Genomic DNA, 26,199 nt, shown 5'->3' with positions numbered 1-26,199 from the left:
CTTTTTCCGGAGCCAGTCTACCTTGGTGGCAGCTAAACTGCAAAAGCACCCTCCTTGCTCCCCATACTATCAGGAGCTAGTCCAGAAAATCCAGCTCCCTCAGTGATGAGTAGTAAAGAAGGAACACACACAGCATCAAAGACAAGAAAAAAAAATGTATAGTAACACTTATTGATAAATATTGTTACTAGAAAAATTAGGCCACAGGGCACATGAAGATTGTGATAAAATATTTCACCATAAATAATAATTTTAAAAAAGCAGTAACTCTTTGGAGGGAGACTGCAAAAATGAAATACAACATCAAAAGAAAAAAAAAAAAGACTGGTCAACGAAAGAGATGCAGTGGGAGCTGGTAGGTTCAGGAAAAAAGTACTAAGACTATCCCAGAAATGAAAACAAAATTGGAAAGAAAACAGGAAATGCTAGACAGTGCAGGAAACTCAACAAGAAACATGGGAGATAGAAATAATAAAATTGAATTAAATAAAACAAAAATGAGCTAAAAATAATTAGATACATAGACCAAGCAGATACAGCATCTGCATAATTGAAATCCCTTAAGGAAAAAGCAAAGTAGAATAAATACTGGAAGATGTAATTCAAGAAAATTATCCAAAAATAAATGGAGGTTTATTTTAATATGTTAATGCAAATGATACCAAAATTGACCCAAGAAGGTTAGCACTAAGACTTATATTATTAAAATTGTTAGACTTGAAAAATAAAATAATAATTCTGGGGGGGTGCAGGGTAGAGAGGGTCAATGTGGGGGGGCGGGGAGGGAACATCTGTAATACTTTTAACAATAAAGATAAATTTAAAAAATAAAGCCAATACTATTGACACAAGCCCCCCCCCCCCCCCCCAAAAAAAAAGACTAATTCTTTGATCAGCCAAACAAAAAATCACATCACTTATTTAGGGAAAAATGTCAGCATTACTTTATTCCTCCCTATAGCAACATTCCACAGAACAGCATTTTCAGTATTTTCAAGGAAAATGTGAACTAAGAATTTTATAGCTATGCAAATTGTTTTTACTGTGTAAAGGCTCAAGACAGATTTGAAAATGCAAAAATTTGGGGAATTGTTCCCAAGAGTCCTTTTTGAAGAAACTATCATAATCATTAATTTCAGCTGACCAATAGATCACTAGGGATGTTAGCGAGTTTTTAATACATTTAAACTTTAGAACTAAGAAAGAAATGTGAGGATTAGGATGACCGAACAGGCAAGGCAGGGCATAAACATTATTTGCTCTCACAATGTAGAAATGATAATAGAGAGAGGAAAGGGAGGGGTGGGTGGGAGGCACAACAAATTCACTAAATGCCTAATCTCTAGTAGCTGGAAGTCAAAGCATATTAGTTTAAGCAGCCAAATCAAGTAATAGAAGTACAAACATATTTAACAATACCAGAGTAAACTCTAAGAGAGAGAAAGTTATTGACTAATGTTGGGTGGGGGAGGGAGAAGAAATACTGTTTATATGAAATTATTATTAACTGAAAACAAATAGAAGAGTATTATAATCATATAAATAATCATTAGAGCAAAAATTACCCTCCAAAAGTAAGGGAAATAAAATAAACCATATTTGGTTTGTTAAAATTTTAAAAATTTAACTACCAAAACAGAAAGCATATCGTAATTGAGGGAACTGTAAACAAACTTTCAGTTATATCAGTAAATGTAAATGATTGATTCATCTAATAAAAATAATTCAGGTTTAGGTCACAGAACTTATAAGAGATACCTTAAAGTACAGTAATTACAAATATTAAAAATAAGAGTGTGATTAAAGTTATATAGACAAATATAAATAATAGAAAGTAGGGTTTTTATTTTCATAGAAAAGTGGAATTAAGGCCAGGAAGGATTAAATGAAATGAAGAGTTAGCTTTTTATTGCTAAAGAATATAATTTAAAATGAAGATAAAGTAATTATAAACATACATGCATTGAATACATTCATAAAGAAAGATTGAAAAAAATTTAATAATAAGACATTTTTGTTTGCCTTTGGCTCATGACAGATCAAGTGAATAAAATATAAAACAGAATATAGAAATTCTAATAAAACGTAATTAATGAGGAACAACTAAGGGGTACATTTAGAACACTCTACTCTGAATATAGACAATTTTCAAGTGTCTGTTAAATATTTACAAAATTTTATCTTTTGTTATATACAAAACTATAATAAATTTTAAAATTAGGTACAATTTAATAATAGTAGAAACCAGAAAGCTGAAATCTTCTTGCTTTCTCAATCAACTCTTTTTTTACACTTTTTATTTTTATCTTTATTGTTGAAAGTATTACATATGTCCCCTTTTTCCCTCCATTGACCCCTTCTCAGTCAACTCTTAAGTATAACAAAATTTCAGAATATTTAGAAAACAGTGATTATGAAAGCATTACTCACATATATAGGGTGTCCCAAAAAATGTATACACAAACTTTGACTAGTTATAAAGGCAGTGTTTATTAAAAATACATTTCATTTTCAAAATTGAGCTATCAGCTGTTAAAGTGTGTATACATTTGTTGGGGACACCCTGTATATACTATGCCAAAGCAGTGCTCAGATGAAAACTCATGTATATATAGTTAAACACTTTCTTAGACATTAGGAAAAGAACAACAAAATAAATGACGGTAAGCAAAAGGAAGAAATTAATAAAGATAAATGCAGAAATGGCATTAGCAAAACTATAGATAAGAAAATTAATCTGAAAGTACTTTGTCTAATTTTTTTATAGAAAGTCAGAGAACCCAGTTAAGAAAAAAACAAATAATAAATTTACAACATAATAATTAACATAATAATCAATGATTATAGACATGGAGGAAAATAAAAAAGATACATTTCTATTAACATGACAAATAAAATGTGAAAACTTGGATAAAATGGAAGTTATTCTGGGAAAATAAAATATACCAACTATAATTTATATGATATGTGAGTATGTGTGTGTGTAAATCAAAGAACTAAACTGCAAAGAAGTACCAGGCTCAGGTGCTCTCAGAAAATTATAACACTCTCTCTAAGAGCAGAAAATTCCAATGCTATTTTAAACTATCCCAAAGCATAGAAAATTAAGAAAATCATCCAAATTATTTTTGTGTAGCAATGAAACATTAATATCAAAGTCTCACAAAGATTTTATGAAAAAATAAGATTAGAGGCCATTGTACTTATTAATATTGATGAAAAATCCAAATTAAAAATTAGCAGATAAACTTAACTGCACATTAAAAGAATTACTCATCATTGTCCAGTAGGGTTTATTTTAGAGAATTCAAGGCCTTCCTTCCCTGCATTCAGTATTAAAAATCTATTTAAATAATATATCATATTAATTGATCTAAGGAGAAAAAAATGCATGCTCAATCTCTGTGGATCCTGAAACCTAACATCATTTTGATTAAAATAAAATTATCTAACTAGGGCGAGGTGGTTTCCTTTAATACACCTGTATATCAGGCCCACAGGCCCAGATCTGGCCTCTTGCTTAATGAGAAACAGAAGGGTATTTCCACTAAAGTCTGGAACAGATAGGGGTGTTTATAACCACTGTTTTACATTGTGCTAAGTTTTATATTTAATTAGCAAATAGATAAGAAGAAAGAACATGAAGGCATAAAAACTAGAAAGGAGCCAATAAAGCTATGGCTATGAGAAGATTTATTCATTCATTCAAGAAGTATTAAGGCCCTAGGTACTAGTGAAAAAACGATACTAAAAATGTCCTTTGCTTATAGAGGTATCATTCTAATAACATGGTATTATATGACCATATACCAGGAAAATTAGCCACAAACAATATGAAATGTTGGCACAAAATTAGTAATCATATATACATGCAGACATTAAGCAGTCAGAAGATCTGAGAAAATTCCTTATTTATAATAGAAACCCAAAAAGATAACATCCCTAAGAATAAATGTAACAAGGATGGCAAGGTACATGAGGAAATTTCAAACACTGTTGAAGGACACAAAAGACAAATTGAGTAAAGATGTCAATTCACTCTATGTTAATTTAAGAACTTGGTATAATCTCATTAAAAATACCAACCAGTTTTCTTGTTTGACCATTTGTTTATATTTTGAAACTGGACAAGCTAATTCTAAAGTTTATATAGAAAAATAAAAAAAGATTTCTGAGTAACCTAACTTCATATCCTTGCACAAACATAATAGAAAAAATGGAAGAATAGATTCAATTTCTCCTGGGAAAAAATGTGAACAATGGTATTGGCCTATCTGGGTAGCCAATTGGAAAGAAAGTTAGATTCACACCTCCCACTGTATACTAGGATATGCATATTCCAAATATACTAAAGATTGAATGTAAAAATCAAAACTATAGATGTATTAGAATCAAAACAATGTGAGAGAATTTCTTGGACATTTAGAATAGAAAAGTCTTTTCTAATTATGACCCAGATTCAGAGACTGTAACAGAAATGATTGGAAAATTTAAATACGTTAAAAAAAAACACAACACACCAAACTTCTGCAAGTAAAAAATACAAGCAAAAACCACCCCATAAGCTAACTATAATGCACAAGTGACACATTGGAACAAAGTATGCAGCCAGTGGTGCACACAAAGGTTTAATGGAAGAAATTAAAGAATAATTGAAGAAATTCTACAAATCAATAAATAAAATACCTACAAATGAAGAAAAAATGGACAGTAAATATAAAAAGACTGTACATAAAAATGAAATACAGATGGTTTTTAAAACACATGAAAAGATGCTTCTCTCAGAAAAAGAGGAAATCAAATTTTAAAATATACTGAGTTGCTAGTTTTTATACGTTAGACGGGAAAATAATTAAGTCTGATAATATACTCTATTGATGAGGCTTTGGGAAATGAGCATGCACTCTTGCATGATAGTATTAGTTGGTGTGATTATTACTGAAGGGGGTTTTTCAATATCTAAACACATTGCAAATGCATAGACCCTTTGATCGCCAACATTCACTTCCGGGAATTTATACTTGTATATGAAATGGCCTGTAGAAAGTGACCCAGGACAAGGTTATTTATTGCAGCATTGTTTATAGTAGCGGAAGTTTGGAAGCTAACTAAATGGCCATTCATAGGGGAGTGGATAAGTAAATTATGGCATATTCTTAGTTCTACAAAGGAAGGAGGGTGTCCTTTATATTTTTACTAGAGGCCTGGTGCAGGAAATTTGTGCACATGGGGGGGGGGGTTGTCCCTCAACCTGGCCTGCACTCTCTCCAGTCTGGGATCTCTCTCACTATCTGGGACCACTGGCTCCTAACCGCTTGCCTGCCTGCCTGCCTGATTGCCCCTAACCATTTCTGCCTGCCAGCCTGATCGTCCACTAACCACTCCCCTGCTGGCCTGATTGATGCCTAACTGCTCCCCTGCTGGCCTGATTGCCCCCAACTGTCCTTTCCTGCTGGCCTGATTACCCACAATTGCCCTCCCCTGCCGCGACCGGCCTCCTCCACACGAGGTGGCGGAGATGTCAGGATTGGCCTCTTCTGTGCTGCAGCGAGCCGTAGGACCCCCAGGCCTCACTGTGCGGAGTGGCTGCCAGGCCCCACCTCTGCTGTGCATGTGGCCATCTTGTGGCGGCATTGCGCAAGGGTGTCGCGCAAGGGCGTCACGTCATCTAGGCTTTTATTATCCTATATAATAAAGAGGTAATATGCAAATTATCCAACACACAAGATGGCTGCCCCCATGTGGTCAAAGATGGCTGCCCCCATGTGGACACAAGATGGCCACCACAAGATGGCCTGCAGGGGAGGGCAGTTGGGGGGAACCAGGCCTGCAGGGGAGGGCAGTTAGAGGAAATCAGGCCAGCAGGGGAGCAGTCAGGCGTCGATCAGGCTGGCAGGGGAGTGGTTAGGGGGTGATCAGGCTGGCAGGCAGGCAAGCGGTTGGGAGCCAGCAGTCCTGGGTTGTGAGAGGCATGTCCGATGGGATTGGGCCTAAACGGGCAGTTGGACATCCCTGGAGGGGTCCCAGATTGGAGAGGGTGCAGGCTGGGTGAGGGACACCCCTCCACCACCACCGTGCACAAATTTTGTGCACCGGGCCTCTAGTATAGGATAATGGACAATATTCCAAGACACATTATAAAGTGAAAAACCCAAATTCCAGAATGATGTATGTAGTATGAAAACATCTATGTGACTGGCGGGTGGAGGGGGGAGCGGGCAGACAGGGAGGAGGGTATAAGAATATATATTCAAATTTGATTACATTTGCATAAAACAACACTGGAAAGGACCTGATTTAATGACTGGTTACCTGGTAAGAAGGGGAGAGGAGGAACTGAGAGACGAGGAACAAAGTAGGAAGGTGAAACTTTGAATAATTTTTAATCTGGGAACCATATGAGTGTTTTACCTAGTCAATAAACTTAGAATGTAAATTGAAATGAAAAATGAATTCTTCTAGGAAAATGATCAGTCCAAGATATATTGTAGGCTGTAAATTTTTCTCTCATACACTTTTAAATTAAGCAGGACATAAAGGGAGAGTGGAGATGGTGTCAGGACTACTAATAAAAACAGCTCAACGTACATGCCTTCCTGAAAGTTGGCGAATAACTTTTACAGACATAAGCTCAGCACATTTTATAACTTCAATCATAACACTGAGGCCACTGGCTGTGCTTCCTGTGTGTCTGACACCTAGAATTGATTGAGATGCTTTAAAGGGTGTCATGTGAAAATTCAACCCTCATAACTAGAGAGCAGAAAGCTGGTCAGCCTGCCTTCCCCATTTTTGGTTATTTCCTCTGATCATTAATGCCTCCTTCTATGAAAGCAAAGCTAGAATAAATAAGGAACAAAGCTAAATTAGTTTAGTCATGTTGTGTGGCAGGTCACCCTCCCATAATATTTGGCAGGGTGCTCTCTAAAATACCGAAGAGAGAGGAAGGAAAGGGGAGAACTCACATGTGCTGAGTTTACATACATTTTTGACATTTGGTCCTCACCGCTATCCCATTTAGGTGGATAAATAGCCCTTTTATTAAATGGGTGAGGAAACCGAGGCTCAGAGGGGTAGGTCCTTGGAGCGAGGAATTGAACCTATGTCTGTCATCTCCTAATGTTCCAGAAATGTGTGAGACAATTACCATCCTGTGGCAAGCATAAATAGTGTCTCTTTCCACCTCACCACGTTTGTGTCTTCAAGTTGTACATAGTCCTTGTAAAGGTTTTGATGGGGACGGGTAAACAGGAATGACCAGGAAATGAATAGAAGAGGAATATGTGAAGAACAGAGGAGAGGGGAGAGAGAAGAAAGAAAAAACATTTTTTAGTGGAATTGGTCCCTTAGGCTAAACGCCAGCTATTTGGGGATTATTCCAAGCTTTTTGTTACCCTGATATATGATAATTGGGTCTAGCTTTTTTACCCCTCCTGAGAAAGGGAAATATTGAAATGATGCCTCTTTGCACATTCACCTAAGGTGGCCTTTACTTCTCTGCTGCAGAAGACTTTGTTGATGAGCTTTGTTTTGAAACTCCTTTCCTTGAAGGCTAATGGAGCTGACTCAGCCAGGTGGCTGTCCCATTGCATCTTCATTGCTTATAAGAAGTGCAAGCATTAGAGCAAGATTCATATTTTCCAATGCTGTTTCACAGTGAATAACTTTGCTTGTCCTAAGTGGTTTTTTACATCCACACTGCTAATGGAAGGCCTACGTCCTCAGTGGTAAATGTGGAAATCTCAGTAGCAGATAGTATATATATATACTTAAAAAAAAAAACAAAAAAAACACCTCAACTGTAGACAAGGGCATATCTCTTTTTGGTGAAGATGGAAATGATTTTCCTGGTCCCTTGTTTCACAGCATCCTGATGAGAAGAGATTGGAAGGCCTCTCCAAGCAGCTGGACTGGGATGTTCGCAGCATTCAGCGCTGGTTTAGACAAAGACGCAACCAGGAGAAGCCAAGCACACTGACGAGGTTCTGTGAGAGCATGTAAGTTGCTGTTCTTCTTTTTGAAAGAAAAATCTGCATAGTAACCCATACCACCCCTGAGGTGAAAAATAAAGGCTTAGTCCAGGCTCCAGCGGCCCCTAAAAAGCCACTTGGTGGGGAAAACAGTCCATGAAAAACTAGGGAATAGTTGGTACAAGTTTGTGGTTTCCACTTTGGATGCAAATAATGAAGTTGGCTTCTGCATGGAGTTTCTACAAAGGCATATTACAGAACCTACAATGGAATTTTCAGTCAGCCACTTGAAATATAGCACTAAAAATCATTACATTTATAGTTTGAATTTTAATAGAGTAGACTTTGTCATGATCTTCTTCCCTCTGATAAAGCTGAGATACTGGGATATATTATCAGAGGGTCACACTGATGACCTATATTCCTGGAGAGTTAAGAAATGGCTGTATTATATTCTTGGGTGAGTTTAATGAAGCATTGCCTGAAGGTGGGGCATGGAATGAAATTCTCTTCTATTTCGGAAATGTGAAGTTTATGGTGTGTAAATTATATCTCAAGGAAGCTGTTAAAAATGATAGAAGACCCAGCGAGAACTCTTCTAGCACAGGGATATTTTGAAGTAGTGACACTCAATACACGTGTCTATAGGCAAGTTAGAGAAAGGAATATTGAAGCATTGAGCACATCCCCCACAAAGGGAGGATTCTGCCTCATTGTTCTAGTTGGTTTTCCTCCTCTGGGATGCATGGCACCTGTGTCTAACCGTTCTTTCCTTTCTTTGGGAGCTTTTTCCTGACACCTGGTCATTTAACTGAAGTCCTGTCAGTGTAGCTCCCTCCATTGCAGCCTCTTTCTATTTGGGGTTAAAGTCACATTTTCAGGTCTGGCTTTCAATTATGCCCAAAAAGTGTTTTAGCAATTGTAATCTAAAGCTTAAAGGGAAACCTAATCTTCTAGGACAGTGGTCGGCAAACCCATTAGTCAACTGAGCCAAATATCAACAGTACAACGATTGAAATTTCTTTTGAGAGCCAAATTTTTTAAACTTAAACTTCTTCTAACGCCACTTCTTCAAAATAGACTCGCTCAGGCCGTGGTATTTTGTGGAAGAGCCACATTCAAGGGGCCAAAGAGCCACACGTGGCTCGCGAGCCGCAGTTTGCTGACCATGGTTCTAGGAGAATGAGTGAGAGGCAGAATAATGTCGTAAATCCTAGGGCTGGATAAATATGGGGTGCATTAACAGGGTCTTCAGGAGGTCAGAATATTTATAAAACATGGAAAAACAGCCTCGTAGATACAATCTGCAAAGCCCTTCCTGTAATTGAAGTTAGTGGCAGATTATGGAGGAAGGATTTATGCATTTGGGCTCCTGCTCAGAAGCTGGGATTGCTGCCTGGCCTGGTCCTGCCAATACCCAAAGGGCTGCATCCTAGAACTGCAGGTCTGAGTAGGTGTGAAGTGGGGTCTCAGCCCATGCCCACACACTGAAGCTCAGGTGCCATCTGCTCCAGCTCCCGCTAACTTACTTGGTACCTCCATGCTGGCCCTTGCTACTCTATGCTGAGTCTACATCAGCGTGTGTCGGAAGCAGTCACCTGGATCCTGTTAAAGTGCAGATTCTGATTCAGTCGTTCTGGGATGGCAGCTGAGAGTGCATTGCTAGCCAATTCCCAGGCCACGAGGCTGGTCCATGGGTCACTTTGACAAGCAAAGCTCAACGTTATACCAATGTCTGTGTCTTCTCCCTGAATTCAACTGGTTCTTACCTGCATACCACAATCACCAGGATGATTACTGTTACAATTAGTTTAAAATATTTCAATTAGTTAAAAATATTATTATATTTAAAATTGTTTTTCTTGAAATATTAATGCTTATTGCATGTAAATGGCTTATTATTTTGTATCTACAATCTAGAAATAGATTTATTTTGTATATTCTAAAAAAAAAAAACCAAAAAACTTAATGTATCTGTTTTAAATTAAAAAAGGAAAAAGAAAACATTATGCTAAAGGAAAGAAACTAGTCACCAAAGGCCACATATTGTATGATTCCATTTCTAGAAAATGTCTAGAACAGGCAAATCGCTACGACAGAAATCAGATCAGTGGTTGCCAGTGGCAAGGATGGAGGGTTGGAAAGTGACAACTGACAAGTACAGGGTTTCTTTTTGGGGTAATGAAAATGTTCTGGAATTAGCCCAGCTGGTGTGGCTCAGTGGTTGAGCATTGACCTATGAACCAAGAGGTTCAATTCCTGGTCAGAGCACATGTCTGGAGTTGCAAGCTCAATCCCTAATGCAGGACATGGAGGAGGCAGCCAATGGATGTGTGTCTCTCATCCGTTTCTCTCTCTCTCTCCCTCTCTCTTTAAAATCAATAAAAACATATTTTTTAAAATGTTCTGGAATTAAAAAAAATTCTAAATGACTGCTAGAGGCATGGCAATGTTAAGGCACAATGTGGGGATTGGGGGTGCATAAAGGCATCAATTATGATCTCTTCCCTTGGGTAGCTTATTTATAATAGTGTCATGTAAAATGTAATTTCTCAACATGTGAGAGTCAAGACAGCTATTAAAAAAACAGATATGTGTGCTAAACTATTGGTATGCACAGTCAAAACTAAAGATTAAAAGATAAAGATCAATTGTGGGTTAGAGCACACACAGGGGTTGCTGGGACTAAAACTGAGTCATTACCAGTGGCCTTTGACCCTATTGCAGAAGACTGTTGATGAACTTTGTTTTGAAACTCTTCTCCCTTGCCCTCTAGGTTGACAATAGATTCTCCTGCCTTTCTGAGGACTTTTGTTTGCATCATTTATTCTCTTATTTTCCTTATGGTCTTTAATGGGCCACTTCTTCAGATTCAGTCTTCAATCTCTTATTTCCCTCTTTCTACCTTCCATCCTCTGTGTAAAAGGAGTTCTTTTCTCTCACAACTTCTTCCAAAGCCATGTGTCCAGTGCAAATGTTTCTTCTGAGCCACCTCCAGCTGGCAACTCTGATTTGCTTCTACTCCTGACTTCTCTTTTTCTCCTATTCTTGTATGCTTCTGTTCTGCTACAGGCTAGAAATAAACCAACCAGCCCCTGAGATCCATTAGTTCTTTGTAAAGCCACTGCAATGGCCCCAGTCCTGATGGGGCTCATAAATCCCATTATTTATCTGATATGCTTGTTGGCTGCAAAAAATTTTTTTACATTTTCCTAAAATACTATTATCTCCATGGTCTGCTGCTTTAAAACTTTAATGATTTTCCTACAACTATAGGATCAATATTAGGCTCCTTAGCCTGATATAGTCTGGCCTTCACCTGTTTGATGTTAGTTACCCAGACGACCCCTTTCTTCCTGAGGGCTATGTTTCCACTGTCCCTACTTTGTTCATTCCTGCCTTGGTTTGTCCCCTGCTCCTGCCTAGGAACCTCTACCTTCCTCTGCCCCGCCCACTTACCCCATATCCACTCTTCAAACCCCAGGCCCTCTTGGAAATGTGTTGTGACTGTTGGGTCTGGAGGGAGCGCTACTTCTTCTGAATTCTTAGTCCTTATTGGAAGAGCTAGTCGCTTAATACCAAGTCACATGTTTATGTGGTTATTTATCTTTCCATAGCTTGTCTATATAGTATCACCCTAATTATATCATATGTGCTCCTTGAGGGTACAAGAACCACATCTTGTTTTTCTTGAATTCTTCTCTGCCTTTACCACAACATGTAAACACTGCTGAATCAATATTTGTCGAATGACTCTATGTTCAGATGACATTGTTTTGGAAGAATTTGCTGATCTAAGTTGGCATACTGCCCCTACCCCCAATGAAGAGTGTCTAATATACTTGGACTTTACCTAAAATTTATCTGGGGATTATTACTGAACTATGGAATGCTCCAAGCCAATTTCAAAAGCAGAAACCAGGGGGAAAGAATGGGATAGCAAAGAAGTATATTTAGATAGCACCATGGAAAATAAAACAGAATTACATTGTTCTGTGCATGCACACATGTATGTCACAGTTATTTACTCACCACTTTAAAAAATAATCTGGGAAAGCCATCTTAACCAGGGATGCACTTCACAATCACCTGGTAAGCTTTCCAAAATACGTACACATGCCCAGGCCCCACACCAGCATGTCTGATTAAGTGTGGGGACTCAGGTGGGGTCTGGACATGCATATCTTGGGAGAAATATCCTGAATACTGATGACACACATCTCTGGTTAGGAAGCACTAATCTCTGAGAAGAGATGACTGCTGTTCAAATCTACTAAACAAGCAAGACAACACAACTTTGGAGCTTATAGATCTAGGGCCCCAATGGAAAGATTCTGTAGTTTTTTTGTTATGTAAGTACTGCTTTAGAAACCATAGCATCCCTCCAGGGGAATTGTATTTCATCTGTCAGCAGTGTAGAATGCACCAAGATGCATGCCAAACAGTGCTTATAACCATCTGCTGGCATGTCCAATTTTGGGCACACCCATTTAACGCAGAAGGACTGAGTAGGAGAAGCTGCTCAGCAAGTAATGTGTTGAAACATTGACGTGGTATTTCTTTTTTTTCTTCATGCTGATGTCAGTCATTTACAGCTGTGTTTGTTTTGATGCATATTTCTTCCAGAAGCATTTCAATCTTTATTGAAATAGAGATTTTTCAAGAGGGAGTAAAGAATTTATAAAAATGAGATGTCACGTGAGACATTTTAGGAGAAACTGGCTCTGAATGGGAGCCATTTAACTGGGGGATCAGGCTTTGAGGCTTCGCCTTCCTCCTCTAACAATATCTGGATAACATAAAAGTAAATATCTGAAATGAAGATATCTGCAGGGTGACACAGGAAGGGGCAGATATAAATTTTCACAGTAAAATGCTTTCCTCTCAATTGTGCCCTACCTATGCTCATTATTTTTGAATATTGTGCAGTAGGTTTAATCGCACACATCTGGGAGTAAATATTATGTGTGGCTTTCATTTCAGCAGTCTCTATTTGATTGGACAGATAAATCTCCCACATGATAACCTGAAAATGTAGGAGAAGGAATAGTCATGCTTCACAGATTAGTGGTGATTTATTTGGATTGAAGATTGATCCGTGTGGAGATTTGCTATAAGATGCGGGTCCAAGGTTGTCTTTTGTTTAGGAATTCCATTTTAGACTTGATGCTGATTAAAATGACCCCCAAATGCTTCTGTATCTGTATGCTTCTGTTAGCGGTAGCACAATGACCAAAATCTGGGAACCTTTTGAAATTGTGTCTTCATTTCTGCAAAGAAGGCCTGTGGTCTTCTTTATTTGTGATTCCATTGAACTAAGGATTAACTCAGCATGAGAAACGAGTGGCTTAACCAGTTGCCTTCATGCCACCAACTTGGTCACTGCTTTTATTTGTTAGCTGTTTTATTTGGACAAGTCAGCAGTGCTGTCTGTGACTTCAATCTGAAAGTGGAGCCTGATAAAGGGTCGGGGTTGTACAGGAAGCAACAATTTGAGTCTCATCATATTCCTTTATTTCAGATCAGTCTTTGATCTGAGGAAATTGTCTGGTTTTTATAACTCAGTCACCTGTTTGGAAAAAAAAAACCAACTGCATATTTGTAAACTGCTTTAGAATCTTCCATATTCCACACTAGTGATGGACAAAATTTGCCAAAAAACAATTTAGTTTTGATCATTTTCTCCATTAGATCATGACGTGAGCATCTTTTACAAAGTTCACCATCAAAGTTGTGCTGGAGATTGATGCGGTTTCAGAACAGGAGAATAAGAAAAGTGATGTCTTCTTTGTATCAGTACTGGGATACATGATTGGCAGTGTGTCGATACTGATCATAAGTCTGAAAAAACATTAATCGTAAATTTGGGGTCAACCACTTAGGTCTTGAATAGTATAAGGTTGAGTTGTTTTGTTGCTGTGAAGGTGGTGATTATTTTTCATTAATACAAAATCATTCCTAGGTTGGTGAACAATTTACATCATTCAAAGTACATAGTTACTCTGGCCTCAGTATCGTTCAAATTTGGTGTTGAAGGCTATTCTTGACTATTTCCAGTGGTTTTAAATCGGTGGGTTGTATTCAGGTCAGTTTTGACATTGGAACAGGAGTCAGGTAACTTTTCCTGTAAATGGCCAGAAAGTAAATATTTTAGGTCACATGAGCCTGGTGACAATTACAACTCTGCTGTTATACAACAAAAACAGCCCTAGACAATGCAAATGTGCATGGCTCGTTTTCAATAAAACTTTATTTATGGATACTGAAGTTTGAAGTCATAATTTTCAAGTGTCATGAAGCATTATTCTTAATTTTTTCTCCCAGCAATTTAAACATTTTACAACTATTCTTAACTCATGGGCTGTACAAAAACAGATGGCCTTCTGGATTTGGCTGGCGAGCCATCGTTTGCTAAGTGCTTTAGGATTACAGTAATATTAACAGTTCTTTCAAGAAAGAGAATGTGTTCTTGTAGCACCAGGCACAGTAATCCATTGCTCAGAGTGTTGCCATGTAATAGAAGCATTATGACAGTTCTGTAATTAGTGTGCCCCATCTCTAATATTCCTGAGACATGGTGCCTTAATGCAGTTTCATTTAGCTCAATCAAGCCCTCTTTGAACTTATTAGTATTCTTAGGCAGTGTCGCTTTCACTACAAACATTATGAAGATTGATGAACCTGACTATAGGCAGTCTATTCTTTTGCCTTGAATAAGCTCTTAAAACCTTTCTCCCACTTTCCACTCCAGACCTACCATCTGTAGCAAGTTAACTCGGGTTTACCAATTAAATCAAGCCTCTCACATTCCTTGATGGCATATGGCTAGGCCTTTAATCCATGTGTACTGGCTAATTAAGGAAAACATAGTTTTTCTAAAAATATCAAAGAGGCTGTACTTTGGTCAAGCTGGCTGCATACTCAGTATTGTTGGTCAGTTTTCTTTAAATATTCAGTTTCTTAAGGCTCTGTAGCCCGGCAGTCCGAGTTCCAATAATTTTGTCCAACATGGAGTTGGAGAGTGATGAAAAGGACAGAGTATAGTCCTGGCCAGGTGGCTCAGTTGGTTGGAATGTCATCCTGTACACCAAAAGGTTGTAGGTTCAGTTCCAGTCAGGGCACATCCCTAGGTTGCAGGTTCAATCCCCAGTCGGGGCATGTATGGGATGCAGTTTCTCTCTCACATCGATGTTTCTCTCTCTCCCTTCCTTCCTCTCTCTAAAATCAATAAAAATCTGCAGGTGAGGATGAAAGAAAAAAAAAAGGACAGAGTAAATTGAGGAATAACTGAATTTATTAAGGCCTAATATTCTTATTTAATTCTCGTCTGCCATATTTTGAATTTATACATCATTTCTCTTTGTTGTTTAATCTATTTTAAAAGTTATTTATTTATTATTTAGGACAAAATTATGAAAATCATTATAACCAACTTTGATTATAGGAGATATATAAAATGTTTGTAAAATTTAGAGAAAAATCCTCCAAAGCCTACCAAACAGAAATGAATACTTTAACCTTTTCTACTTATACAGGATTGTAGTCTACATATGTGCCCACACAAATACACATACATGCTCTGTATCTAAGTTTGGTGCCTTCCCTTCTCGAGACTTTTTTTATAGAACCCACCTCATCAGAGTGTCTGAAGAAGACTATAGAAACATTGTGTTTTATGCTTTGTCTTCCGGATCCATAAGTCACTATTCTCTGAGTGGCAATACAGAAGGTTGTGCTATAATATGATGTATACATTCCACAAAATTGCACAACAAAACAAAACAACACATGGCTTATGAGAAAAATGAGTCAGGACACAACACTCAAAGACTTCATCAGTGACATTAAAAGAAGAGTTAGGAACCTAGTAAAAACAGGAGTATAGTGCTACACATGTTAAATGGTTAAAAAATAGAGTTTACCTTTTTAAAAAAAACCTGATGTTTGCTTGTAAATTGCTCTTGGGTATTAGTTTGCTAGGGCTGCCATAACAAAATCCCACAGACGGGGTGGCTTAAACAACAGGAATTTGTTTCTCACAGTCTAGAGGCTGGAAGTCCAAAATCAGTGTGTCACAGGGTAAGTTTCTCTTGATGCTTTTCTCATTGGCCTTCTCCCTTTGTCCTCACATCGTTTTTCCTCTGTGCATGCTCACCCTTGATGCTCCTTCTCATAAGGACACCAATCATAATGGACTAAGACCCCAAACTTAGAATCTCACTTAACCTCAGTTGCTTCCATAAAGGCCCCATTTTCAAATACAGTCACATTGGACTTCAGGGCTTCAACGTATGGACGTTGGGAGGCACAATTCTGTCTATAACAGTATTGGAAGGGTTACAGCTCATAATTTCTATGAAGCGGAGAAAGGAAGATGATCCAAAATTGGAGGGCAAGTTGTGACACCAGATGGGTGTGGCTCGTAGCACGTGTGAATTGAGGTGGCTTGGAGATGTTTGAGAGGGGTGTGTGTGTTTTGTGTATTCCTGCACTGCTCAGGTTAACTCAGTGTAGTTCTCTGCAGTTACCTAGAGCTTCTGGCAGATGGAATCACATATAAGCAATTATGAAATTCTTGTTATACTCACATAACCCTGGAAGACGTTCATGGTTTCACAACAAGCTTTGCAGCGAGACTAATGGAACAGGGCAGTGGTGTGGTAGGGGAGCTCTGGAGCCCGGCAGTCCAAGTTCCAGTCTTCTCTCTAGGAAAAACCTCTGGGGTATTTGGGACAGATGTTTGGCCCCCCTCAGTTTCAGTTTCTTTCTTTGTCAAATGGGCAGGTAGTGCCTGCCTCATAGGGTCATTGTGGAGGCTAAATAAATGAGTTACCATCTATACAGTGTAGAAAAATGTGTGGCACATACAGGGGTGGTGAATCTTAGGTGCTGTCAACGCCATCACACAGCCAGTTGTTAGTCAAGCTGGTGTAACAGGAGCAGCAGCAAATAGCTAGTATTGTGTCAAAACCGTGCCCTGGCAGTGTGGCCCCCCCCATAGGCACACTACCTACCACAGGCAGCTCCGGTGTTTGTCATTTTGGGAGGAGAGATCCAAGGAGAACAGGTTCTCAATTTAGATGAAGCTCTTTTGTTCTGTGGAACCCCAAGGAGACAGAACCACGTGACCTTGTGAGGTCACAGGGCTATTAACGTGGGCTTTACTTACAAGAAAAAGATGCCAAACCCGTCTGGGTTCAGAGGGCCAGAGCCCTGGGCTTGCTGTTGTGCAGGACGTGATAGAAGTGGACGAGAAAGGGTGTCCTACTTCAGCAGGGACCCATGCCCACTGTGCCTGCAGAGGCCAGGGCTTTTGAGGCATCACGTGAGAAATGTCAGAACACACAGTGAATGTCTTTGAGCCACAGTGGTTTAAAATTTGCCAGGATTACCCTAACTGGTTTGGCTCAGTGGATAGAACATCGGCCTTGCGGACTCAAGGGTCCCAGGTTCGATTCCAGTCAAGGGCATCTACCTTGGTTGCGGGCACATCCCCAGTAGGGAGTGTGCAGGAGGCAGCTGATTGATGTTTCTAACTCTCTATCCCTCTCCCTTCCTCTCTGTAAAAAAATCAATAAAATATATTTAATAAAAAAAAAACTTTGCCAGGTGATTCTGAGGAGGACACAGCTTCCCTCTGCCAGGAGGGAGAGGGAGCAAAGAGTGGAGCCCAGCAGGGCTGGCTTTAGTAGAGCCACCTGTGCTAGAGCCAGGACAGTCTGATCAGCTGTGGGAGGGGCCAGCGTGGGAACTTGAGTTAAATGTAATATTTACTGGTTACCTCCTATGTGCTAAGGAGGCAACTGACCTTGAACAAATTTGAGGCTGGGGATCAAATGCACCCGGTTCATGTCTTGGCTCAAGCTATTTAACTTTGAGTAATTTAACTTTGCTAGGTCCCAGGGGCCGCTTCTGTAAAGGACAAATGACTCTTCCTCACAAGGTCATTTGGGAATTAAATGAGGGTTACATAGAATGTGTGTCTCTCCATGCCTGGGGCTGCCAAGTTGAATAAACAACCAGTTCTGACCTTGTGGGACTCACAAGGGCAATTGATTCTCCTTATTAGTAAAGCTGGTCAAGACGTCAGATAGGGAGCTGTATAACCTGTGATACTTAAGTGATGTGACTTATTTCTAAGGCCTTTTCCCTATTGCCCTAGCCATGGAGCTTTCTGGGTCTTGTATCTTAATGTGCCATCAAGAGAACTAATTTTAGATTGTTGAGAAGGAAACACTTTGTTGCTTCCTCTTGGGAATCTGGTCCAGTTGGCTCTCTCTTTCTGTCCTTCTCTTTACTCTGCCTCCTGCTGTTCCAGGGCCAGAGCTTCTGCTTCCCTCTGGCTATTTGCCCTCCTGTGATTAGCTCATGGCGGCCACATCCCTTTGGCAAGGGGCAGACAGGAGCCCTAACAGAATCCTCAACCATTACTAATTTGACTGTAATTGTCTTAAAAGTTGGTGTAATGCACATGAGTCCTGATGTTGAAATATAGTACCTAGTCATTTGAGGAGTGAATGTTTGTGTATAAGGTGGTGGTAGAGGAGTTCGGGCAGGTGGACAAAGTCGCAGGAGGCCCAGCCATTTCCCCTTTGGGAAGATTTGAGCAGATTCCAAGTGATTATTGGGGAAGCAGATCTTTGGGGTTTCTCTGTAGGCCTCCCCAAATTTAAATTCATAATCAGATGGGAAACGTAACTAAATGCAATTAAGGCCAATTGCTTTCATTTTAAATGCAAGTCAAGTTGCAGGCAGTGTCCATTGAGCTGGCTTGACTTGAGAGGATTTAAGTATTGTAGAAAAATGACTTTAAAGCCCAGCCGGTGTGGCTCAGTGTTTGAGCATCGACCTATGAACCAGGAAGTCAATGTTTGATTCCTGGTCAGGGCACATGCCCAGGTTGCAGGCTCGAAGGGGGGCGGGCGTGCAGGAGGCAGCCGATCAATGACTCTCTCTCATCATTAATGTTTCTATCTCTCTCTCCCTCTCCCTTCCTCTCTGAAATCAATAAAAAATATATTAAAAATGATTTTAAATGTGGACAGTATTTCTTATTTGGCCTATATACCATCTCATAGCAGTTGCTATGTAGAATAGAGATTTTCAACTGGGTCCACAAGAATGTTTAAAATAAATAGTCAGGCAGAACCTGACTATTCAGTCAGGGGCCCTGACCTCTTTTCCCTTAGGTTGTCAAAACAAAAAATTGACAGCAGCAACACAACAATAGCTGTCCAGTGTGAATGAATCAAATTTATATCTATTTTTTTGCCCAGTCAGCAAAAATATATTTTCGGTGTGCAGCAGAATTTTAGTAATTAGTTTATGTGTGTTGTGAGATGAAAAGGTTGAAACTTGCTGATGTGGGAACTTAATGATACTGTTTTTCGGAGGATACACTGCGAATGAGGTGATGGAGCACCATGACACACAGGTTAGCAGCAGAATTGGCATTAAAGGTTAGTGCACAAGTCTTGGACATTTCACTTAATTCTTCAGGGTTCTGATAATATCTGTACCCCTTGTATTTAGCCACAGATATAGTGACATTTTATATTTTCATCTTACATGTGATTACATAACATTAGGGTTTCTTGCATATGTGCTGGACACGTAATGCTGGTAGGAGAATTAGGTCCTAAGTAAGAAGGGGGAAAACGGTGTTTACTGAGGTTATGTTTTATTCCGGATACTGTAATAGGACCTTTGTAGTTGATCCTTATCGCCGATGTTTGTAGTATGCTAAGTATTTAAAACCTTTCGTACCCCTGAAGAAACTGAAGCAAAGAGAGATGGGGTAACAACCCATGTCACACAGCTAGCAAGTGACAGAGTTGGAATTTGTACCCAAATCTGCCTACATCTGGAGGCTTGTGTCATTTCAGCAGCACATGTTAGAGAAAGCTCGAGAGCATGGTACATTCCCACACTCAGAGCAAACATGGAAAGGGGGCTCTTTGGTGTGTTATTGCACATCCTGGTCTCCTCTCTGTTTCCGGTTCCCCTGCAGTTTATGGGGGACTAGGATTCAATGTCGTTGCCATCTCCTTGGCACGCTGATTGCGCTTTGAGTCATTCTCTACTAGTGCACTCGGAGACTTGCTATTTTCACTCTTTGGATCTCTCTCCGCTATTAAGCTGTCTCCTGCCTTGGCTGCTGGGCCTGTCGTCTTCATCTTCTCTTCCCCACGGCTCAGCACAGTGCCGGTGCTCTGTAAACCCCAATAACTGTCCACTGAATGAATCAATTGTTTGGATTAAGGACTGGATTGAACCTCTAGGGGCGAGAGGACTGAATTTAATTAGAAGAAGCTCAAGTTTATTGTCTTTGAAATAGTCCTAGGGAAGATTGAGGTGGGGAGGAAAGAGGCAGGAAGGGCTTTCTGGAGGAGGTGGCATGGCGGCGTTTTTAGGGATGATTACATTGGCCAGGTAGAGAAAGAGAGTGCAGTTGCCAGAGGCTCTCCAGGGAGTGGGAATTGCCTGGGGAGAATGGTGGGTTTGAGGAACTCCAGTCGGCAGGTTGGGTGGCCAGGAGAGGGAAAGCCAAGAGGTGGGTGTGGACTGTTGCCAAGCTAAGGCCCTGGGCATTTCTTCCCACCCTCTCCTCTCTACATATTTAGGGCCATCTGACCTTCTGCTCTAAAATGTCCTCATTTTGCCTGCTTTCACAAAAACTCCATTTTTACCGGCTGCGTGGCTCATTTAAGAATAGAGTTGTGTTTTATTATCAGTGCCTCATACCAATGTCTGACTAAATTTGAACCCTTTCATTCTTTTGTTAGAAAAAACACTTGCTCATTGAACATAAATCTCTCCCGTAATAGAGATGATTCTGAGAAGGCACCTTCCTTGTGTGGTCTGCCTTCCAAACTTTATCGTATCTACTAAAAAGGATAATTCAGTGCATTGAATTGGCATGATGACCTCCTCCTCTTTATTCCCCACCCCCCGCACAAACATGCAAAAATTAAACATCCAAAGGAAAAAGAAAGAAATCAAGTTAAATTATCACCTCACTATTGGCTACACCAACTGTGTCATATTTTACAGAAAATTACATCAGGGTGTGAGACCCATGCTGGTATTAGGCCATTGACTCGGCCTCTGCAATCAAGGTCCAGCTTTGAAAAATAAGCAAACCAGGGCACACAGTCAGGAAAGATTGTCCCAGAAAATCCAGAAAAAAGTCATGCGCTCACAGGACTTAATTCACTTCAAATTCCCAAATGGTTATGGAGGACCTTTATGTCACAGGGGTAAGTGCTGAGGGATTTAAAGGTAAAAAGAACAAAAGGCTGTTCCCTGGTGCTCTTTATAGGAGAGAAAGGCACAACTACTTAGGAAAAGCTCTAGGCGCATCTAGGTGTCCTTGGCGACAAGGCTGAGTCATCGTATTGTAATGAGTTTTTGTGGGCTAGCAAACTGAATTTCAGATAAACAAATCTAAGAATTGGTCAGTGTAGAGAGCTTCTTGTAGATTATTTTCATGATGGATGTGGGGGGCAGAATTCATTTTGAAGTTTATAAAATATTGAATTCTGTTTGTGGAATTTTTATCTTTAAAATAACATTGTGCATCTGGTGCTGTGCGTGGAATAACAAGTGACCATGTTGTAATGGGATTGTGCTAGACCTTCCTTCGATGAAGCATGTACCATGAAGCCTCACTGTGTTTGTTTGTGTCCTGGGTGCTAGTCGAGTCACCAGGCCTGCAGATTCTTTACTTGTGATGGCCCTTATTTGGTGCTTCTTCTCTGTAGAAACCAGCTTTCACCCGGAGCCATTATTGATCTTTCTTTCAGGTCTCCTTTCCTTCTCTGTGGTTAGAAGAATAGGACGGGAATAGGTGAGGGGCTATAGCATTAGGTGGAAGTGCTTTTCAGCTTACATCAAGTCCAACCCAATGATCTGAAGGTTGGGATACTGTTTTCAGGAAAAGTAAATTCTCAGTGTATGGGGAATGTGGTGCATGTCATGCTTTGTGAGATAAGGTTGAGAGGCTTAAACCTGTACCTGCAGCACTAGTTGGTAGGCCCATGCAGATCTCAAGAAGTGGCCAAGAACAGCATTTCCTCCAGTGTTGTTCTTTATATGTGTTTTTCAGTGGAAACTCTTGGTTTTTGTTTTGTTTTCATTATTCATTAAGATTATAGTTTTCATCTATTTTCTCTCCCGTTATTTATTTTAGTGGTAGAAATGTGTCCAATTTGAACTGATTTCAGTTGTTATTGATTTTCTGAAATAGGACTTGAACCTGTGGGCATGATTTCAATTTGATTCATTCAAAATAAAATATTGTTTTATAATGAGTTATGAAGTGTTCACATGAAACCTAGCTTAACCCCTGGAGTACTAGAATCTAAAGCTCCTCTTGCTACATGACTCACAATGTTTTCATTTCTGTTTTCCCCCCCAGAACTTATGTGGTTCAGTTAACATTTTTTGAGCATTTACTACATGCTGGGTTTTATATCAGATACTAGATGGAAATAGAGGACTATATGTGATGGATAAATGACACTATTTCTTTACCCTCTAAAACTTAGTTTCCTTATCTGTAAAACTGAGCTAATAATCTAAAAAAAATGACAGAATGAAATAAAATAATTCCTATAAAGCAGCTGGAATATGACAAACATATAGTAAGAACTCAAGAAAAAATTTTGATTGATTTGAATTTCTGTATATTAGAGGCTGACAAAATGGATTGAATTCCCCTACCTAGTCAAGTACTCTTTCCAGTTTTCTTAATACTCTAGGGGACTGCATTGCCATTATGCATTTTTCCTAGGTTTTATTTCCCAAATGTCTGAAGATGTAATTATTTTGTAGGTCTGATGTGATGGCTTTTGTTGGAGGAACTAAAACTCATAATTTAAATGTTTTCTTCCTTGCTTTAATAAAATGCTTCTTTTGGAGATCAGTGAGAACATGGTTTTCTGGCTTTCTTACTTTTAAAGTGGCGTGTAATTTGTGCCCACAATTTTATATGTCCAGACGCAGGATAAGGCCCTTGTAGTGGAACTAGGAGGTTTATATCTTAGGCAAACAAGTCAGGGCTCACAGGGTGCAGTGGGCATGAGTGGATAGAGCTGGCACCTTAGACCCTCATGCCCACTTGCTCTAAGGCATGGATCAAAATAGTATTTCAGAATTAAAAGGGGGCCACAGAGTTGTTGTGAACATGTAAGGCACTCAAGCTTTTCAAGCACTTTAATAAATATTAGCACTTATGCTGATGATCGTCAGTAGTAGCACTATAATGATCACTAAGGCAAAGCAGGACCATCCCTGTCTAGACTCACTTCTTAAGCAAGTTCTAGTGTTTCCTAAGAATTTTATGAGGATCTATAAATATTGATTTCTTTTTGGCCTGTACCACTAGGTGGAGGTGCTTTGCTAGACTCCCCCTCTTGGCCTTTGCTTATGCTGTCACCTCCCCCTCCCAGCTTCCCATCCCCAACCTAGAATGCCCTTTCCCCAGCCAGCCTCATCTATTCTATTTATCAGGCCAGACTGTGGAACTGGTTTTAACCAATGTTCTGGGTCGAATGACTGTGGCCTTCCAAAATTCCAGTGTTGAATTCCTAACCCTCAATGTGATGGTATTTGGAGGTGGGGCCTGTAGGCGATAATTAAGTTTAGATGTTTTTGTGGGGGTGGGTCCTGCATGATGGGACCAGTAGCCTTATAAGGAGAGGAAGAAGGGCACCAGAGCTTTCTCTCTTCTCTGTGCTCACACAAAGAAGTCATGTGAACACACCGCGAGATGGTGGCCGCCTGCAAGCCAGGAAGAGGGCCCTGAACAAAATCTGTACCTGCTGACACTTTGATCTTAGACTTCCCAGCCTCCAGAACTGTGAGAAAGAATTGTCTGTTGAGTGAGCCACCCAGTCTATAGTATTTTATTATAGCAGCCTGAGCTAAGACAACCAAGGAACTACTCATTCTTGAACTTTATCGTTTGCCCATTCATTGTTTACAGGAGCTCTTTCCTAGGGGAGGGAGGGCAAGTCACTTATGCCCTTTAGTCAGCCTGTAACTTTACAGACACTCAGGGACCAAACCCGACCCGTGGAACCTATTTGGCATGCTCACCTTTAAGGAAAATGCCCCATCTTGATAAAGCACTCTTCTGTCTTTTAGTTCATCATCCTGTGAGCTGCTGAGGCAGTACATTCTTATTAAATTGGATGATGTTCCCTTCCATCCTCCCTTCTCGCCTAAGAAATTCTGTGCCACATGCTGAAGATTTTAAGCGGCCACATGGATTTCTCTTGAGCTTTGAATGATTTGATGCATTAGGTATTTTTAATTTATGCTTTTAATTTTAAGAAACACATCCAGATATGCCTGCAGCCAGCCAGTTTTCTAAATCTGCATATAAATATGAGATAAGAGAAAACAGAAAAAAAAAAAAGAAAGCAGTATTTTTTTTTCTTTGCCAGTTTTTTCTCTTTATACTTTGCACACTGTATTTCATTAAGTGTCTTAGGTCAGAGTTCCTTCCTTTAAAAATAAGGAATTCATTAGGAAGACAATCAAATAAGTAAATAAAAATGTAAGGGAGATATTATCATAAAATCCCATTAGTATAATTTTTTTGACATTTAAAAAAGTAATCCTTATGCCTCTGATAATGATATCAAATAAAATCCTTTTATCCCTACAATTATTAAATGTTTAATTAAATGTCTGCAAGATAGAATTTAACGGCTTATTTCAAAGCAAAGACATATATAAATATAATAAAGTTTTAATTTTAATAGCTGCAAAGTAACAATTATTTCAGTTACTGTTAACTTTTAATAAGGAAATATAAACATAGGCACAAAAGAAGAAAGAATAGTGTAATAAATTTCTATGTATCCATCATACAGGCTCACCAATGATATACATTCGGCCATCTCCTTATATTTCTTAAACTGAAAGTTATAAAAATTAAAGACTTTCTCTTTTTGAAACAGATAAAACATTAATAGGGGATGTGGGTTACAAGCTAATATATATGCTTAATATGCTTTAGGATGGAGCCTCCAAATTAGAGACTAGGGCAAAGGTTGTGACATGGCCCTGACTCTTAAGTCTCATGGTCTCAAGTTCACAGGGCTCACCAGAGAGGAAGGGAGAGGGAGAGAGAGAAAGAAACATCAACGATGAGAGAGAATCATTGATCGGCTGCCTCCTGCAGGCCCCACACTGGGAATGGAACCCACAACCTGGGCATGTGCCCTGACCAGGAGTCTAACTGTGACCTCCTGGTTCATAGGTCAACGCTCAACCACTGAGCCACACCGGCCGGGCTCACCAGTACTTGTTCAGTCCCTTCTTGCATGTTAGAGGTAACTGCTTCGAGTTCTCTGTTCTTGCTGTCCCGGGGCCTTCCACATCCTCTTTCTCTGCTTTTGATTCTTACTCATGTCATTGAAGTTGAGCTCAGGTTCCCCGTCCTCTGAGATTTCCTCTCATCACCCCATCCCTTACCTGGCACAGGGGTACCCACAAGGAGCGCCCGAAAGAGCACCGCCTCTCTCCCTATCTCTGCTCTGGAGTAAAATCTACTGGTAAATGGGTCATCCTGGCCTGCAGAGCTGTGCATCGTCTGGCTCTTGGCTGTCTCCCTCTCTGACTTCATTCCTCTCACTCTGCTCTAGTGACATCAATATGTTCTCTGCGTGCCAAGCTCATCTCTGCCGACAGGCCCTTGCACTTGCTGTCTTCTCTTGCTGGAATGTTCTGTCCCACAGTGGTGACTCAATATGAGTAAAATCCTTCCTGACCACAACAGTGCTTCTCTTTCCAAGAAATAAACACCATACCACTTTTGTGATGGTCATTTTCTTACTTTTACTTTCAGTCTTACCATTAAACATGTGTTTCAAAACAACATAATTTAGTTTTGCCTATTTTTATTTTTTTTCTGAATTTATTGGGGTGACATCCTATGTAATAAAAGACTAATATGCAAGTTGTCCCCTTGACTGGAGTTCGACCAGGGGACAGGGCTGTCCAGCCAACCACCCATGGCCCCTCCCCCTGGCCGGCCCTGCCCCCGATCGGCCCCCTCCACCCCAATCAGGGCGAGCCAGCCAGACCCCACCTGTGCACGAATTCGTGCACCAGGCCTCTAGTTGGTTAATAAAATTATATAAGTTTAAGGATTACAATTTTATAATACATCATCTGTATATTGTATTGTATATTCACCACCCCAAGTCATGTCTCT

At 39.7% G+C, this 26,199-nt stretch overlaps 1 protein-coding gene across 1 annotated transcript in view; it reads left to right on the top strand.

Annotated features, from left to right (window-relative positions):
• Positions 1-26,199, top strand: part of CERS6 (ceramide synthase 6) — a 263,770-nt gene that overhangs the window by 74,012 nt on the left and 163,559 nt on the right. Inside the window, exon 3 of the mRNA XM_079782839.1 lies at positions 7,867-7,997. Within this exon, the coding sequence (XP_079638965.1) occupies positions 7,867-7,997 (131 nt within the window). The remainder of the gene's footprint in view (positions 1-7,866; positions 7,998-26,199) is intronic.

This window comes from Cnephaeus nilssonii (genome assembly GCF_951640355.1).
Source record: "Cnephaeus nilssonii genome assembly, chromosome: 10".
Taxonomy (NCBI): domain Eukaryota; kingdom Metazoa; phylum Chordata; class Mammalia; order Chiroptera; family Vespertilionidae; genus Cnephaeus; species Cnephaeus nilssonii.
This window is presented reverse-complemented; position numbering and strand designations above follow the sequence as displayed.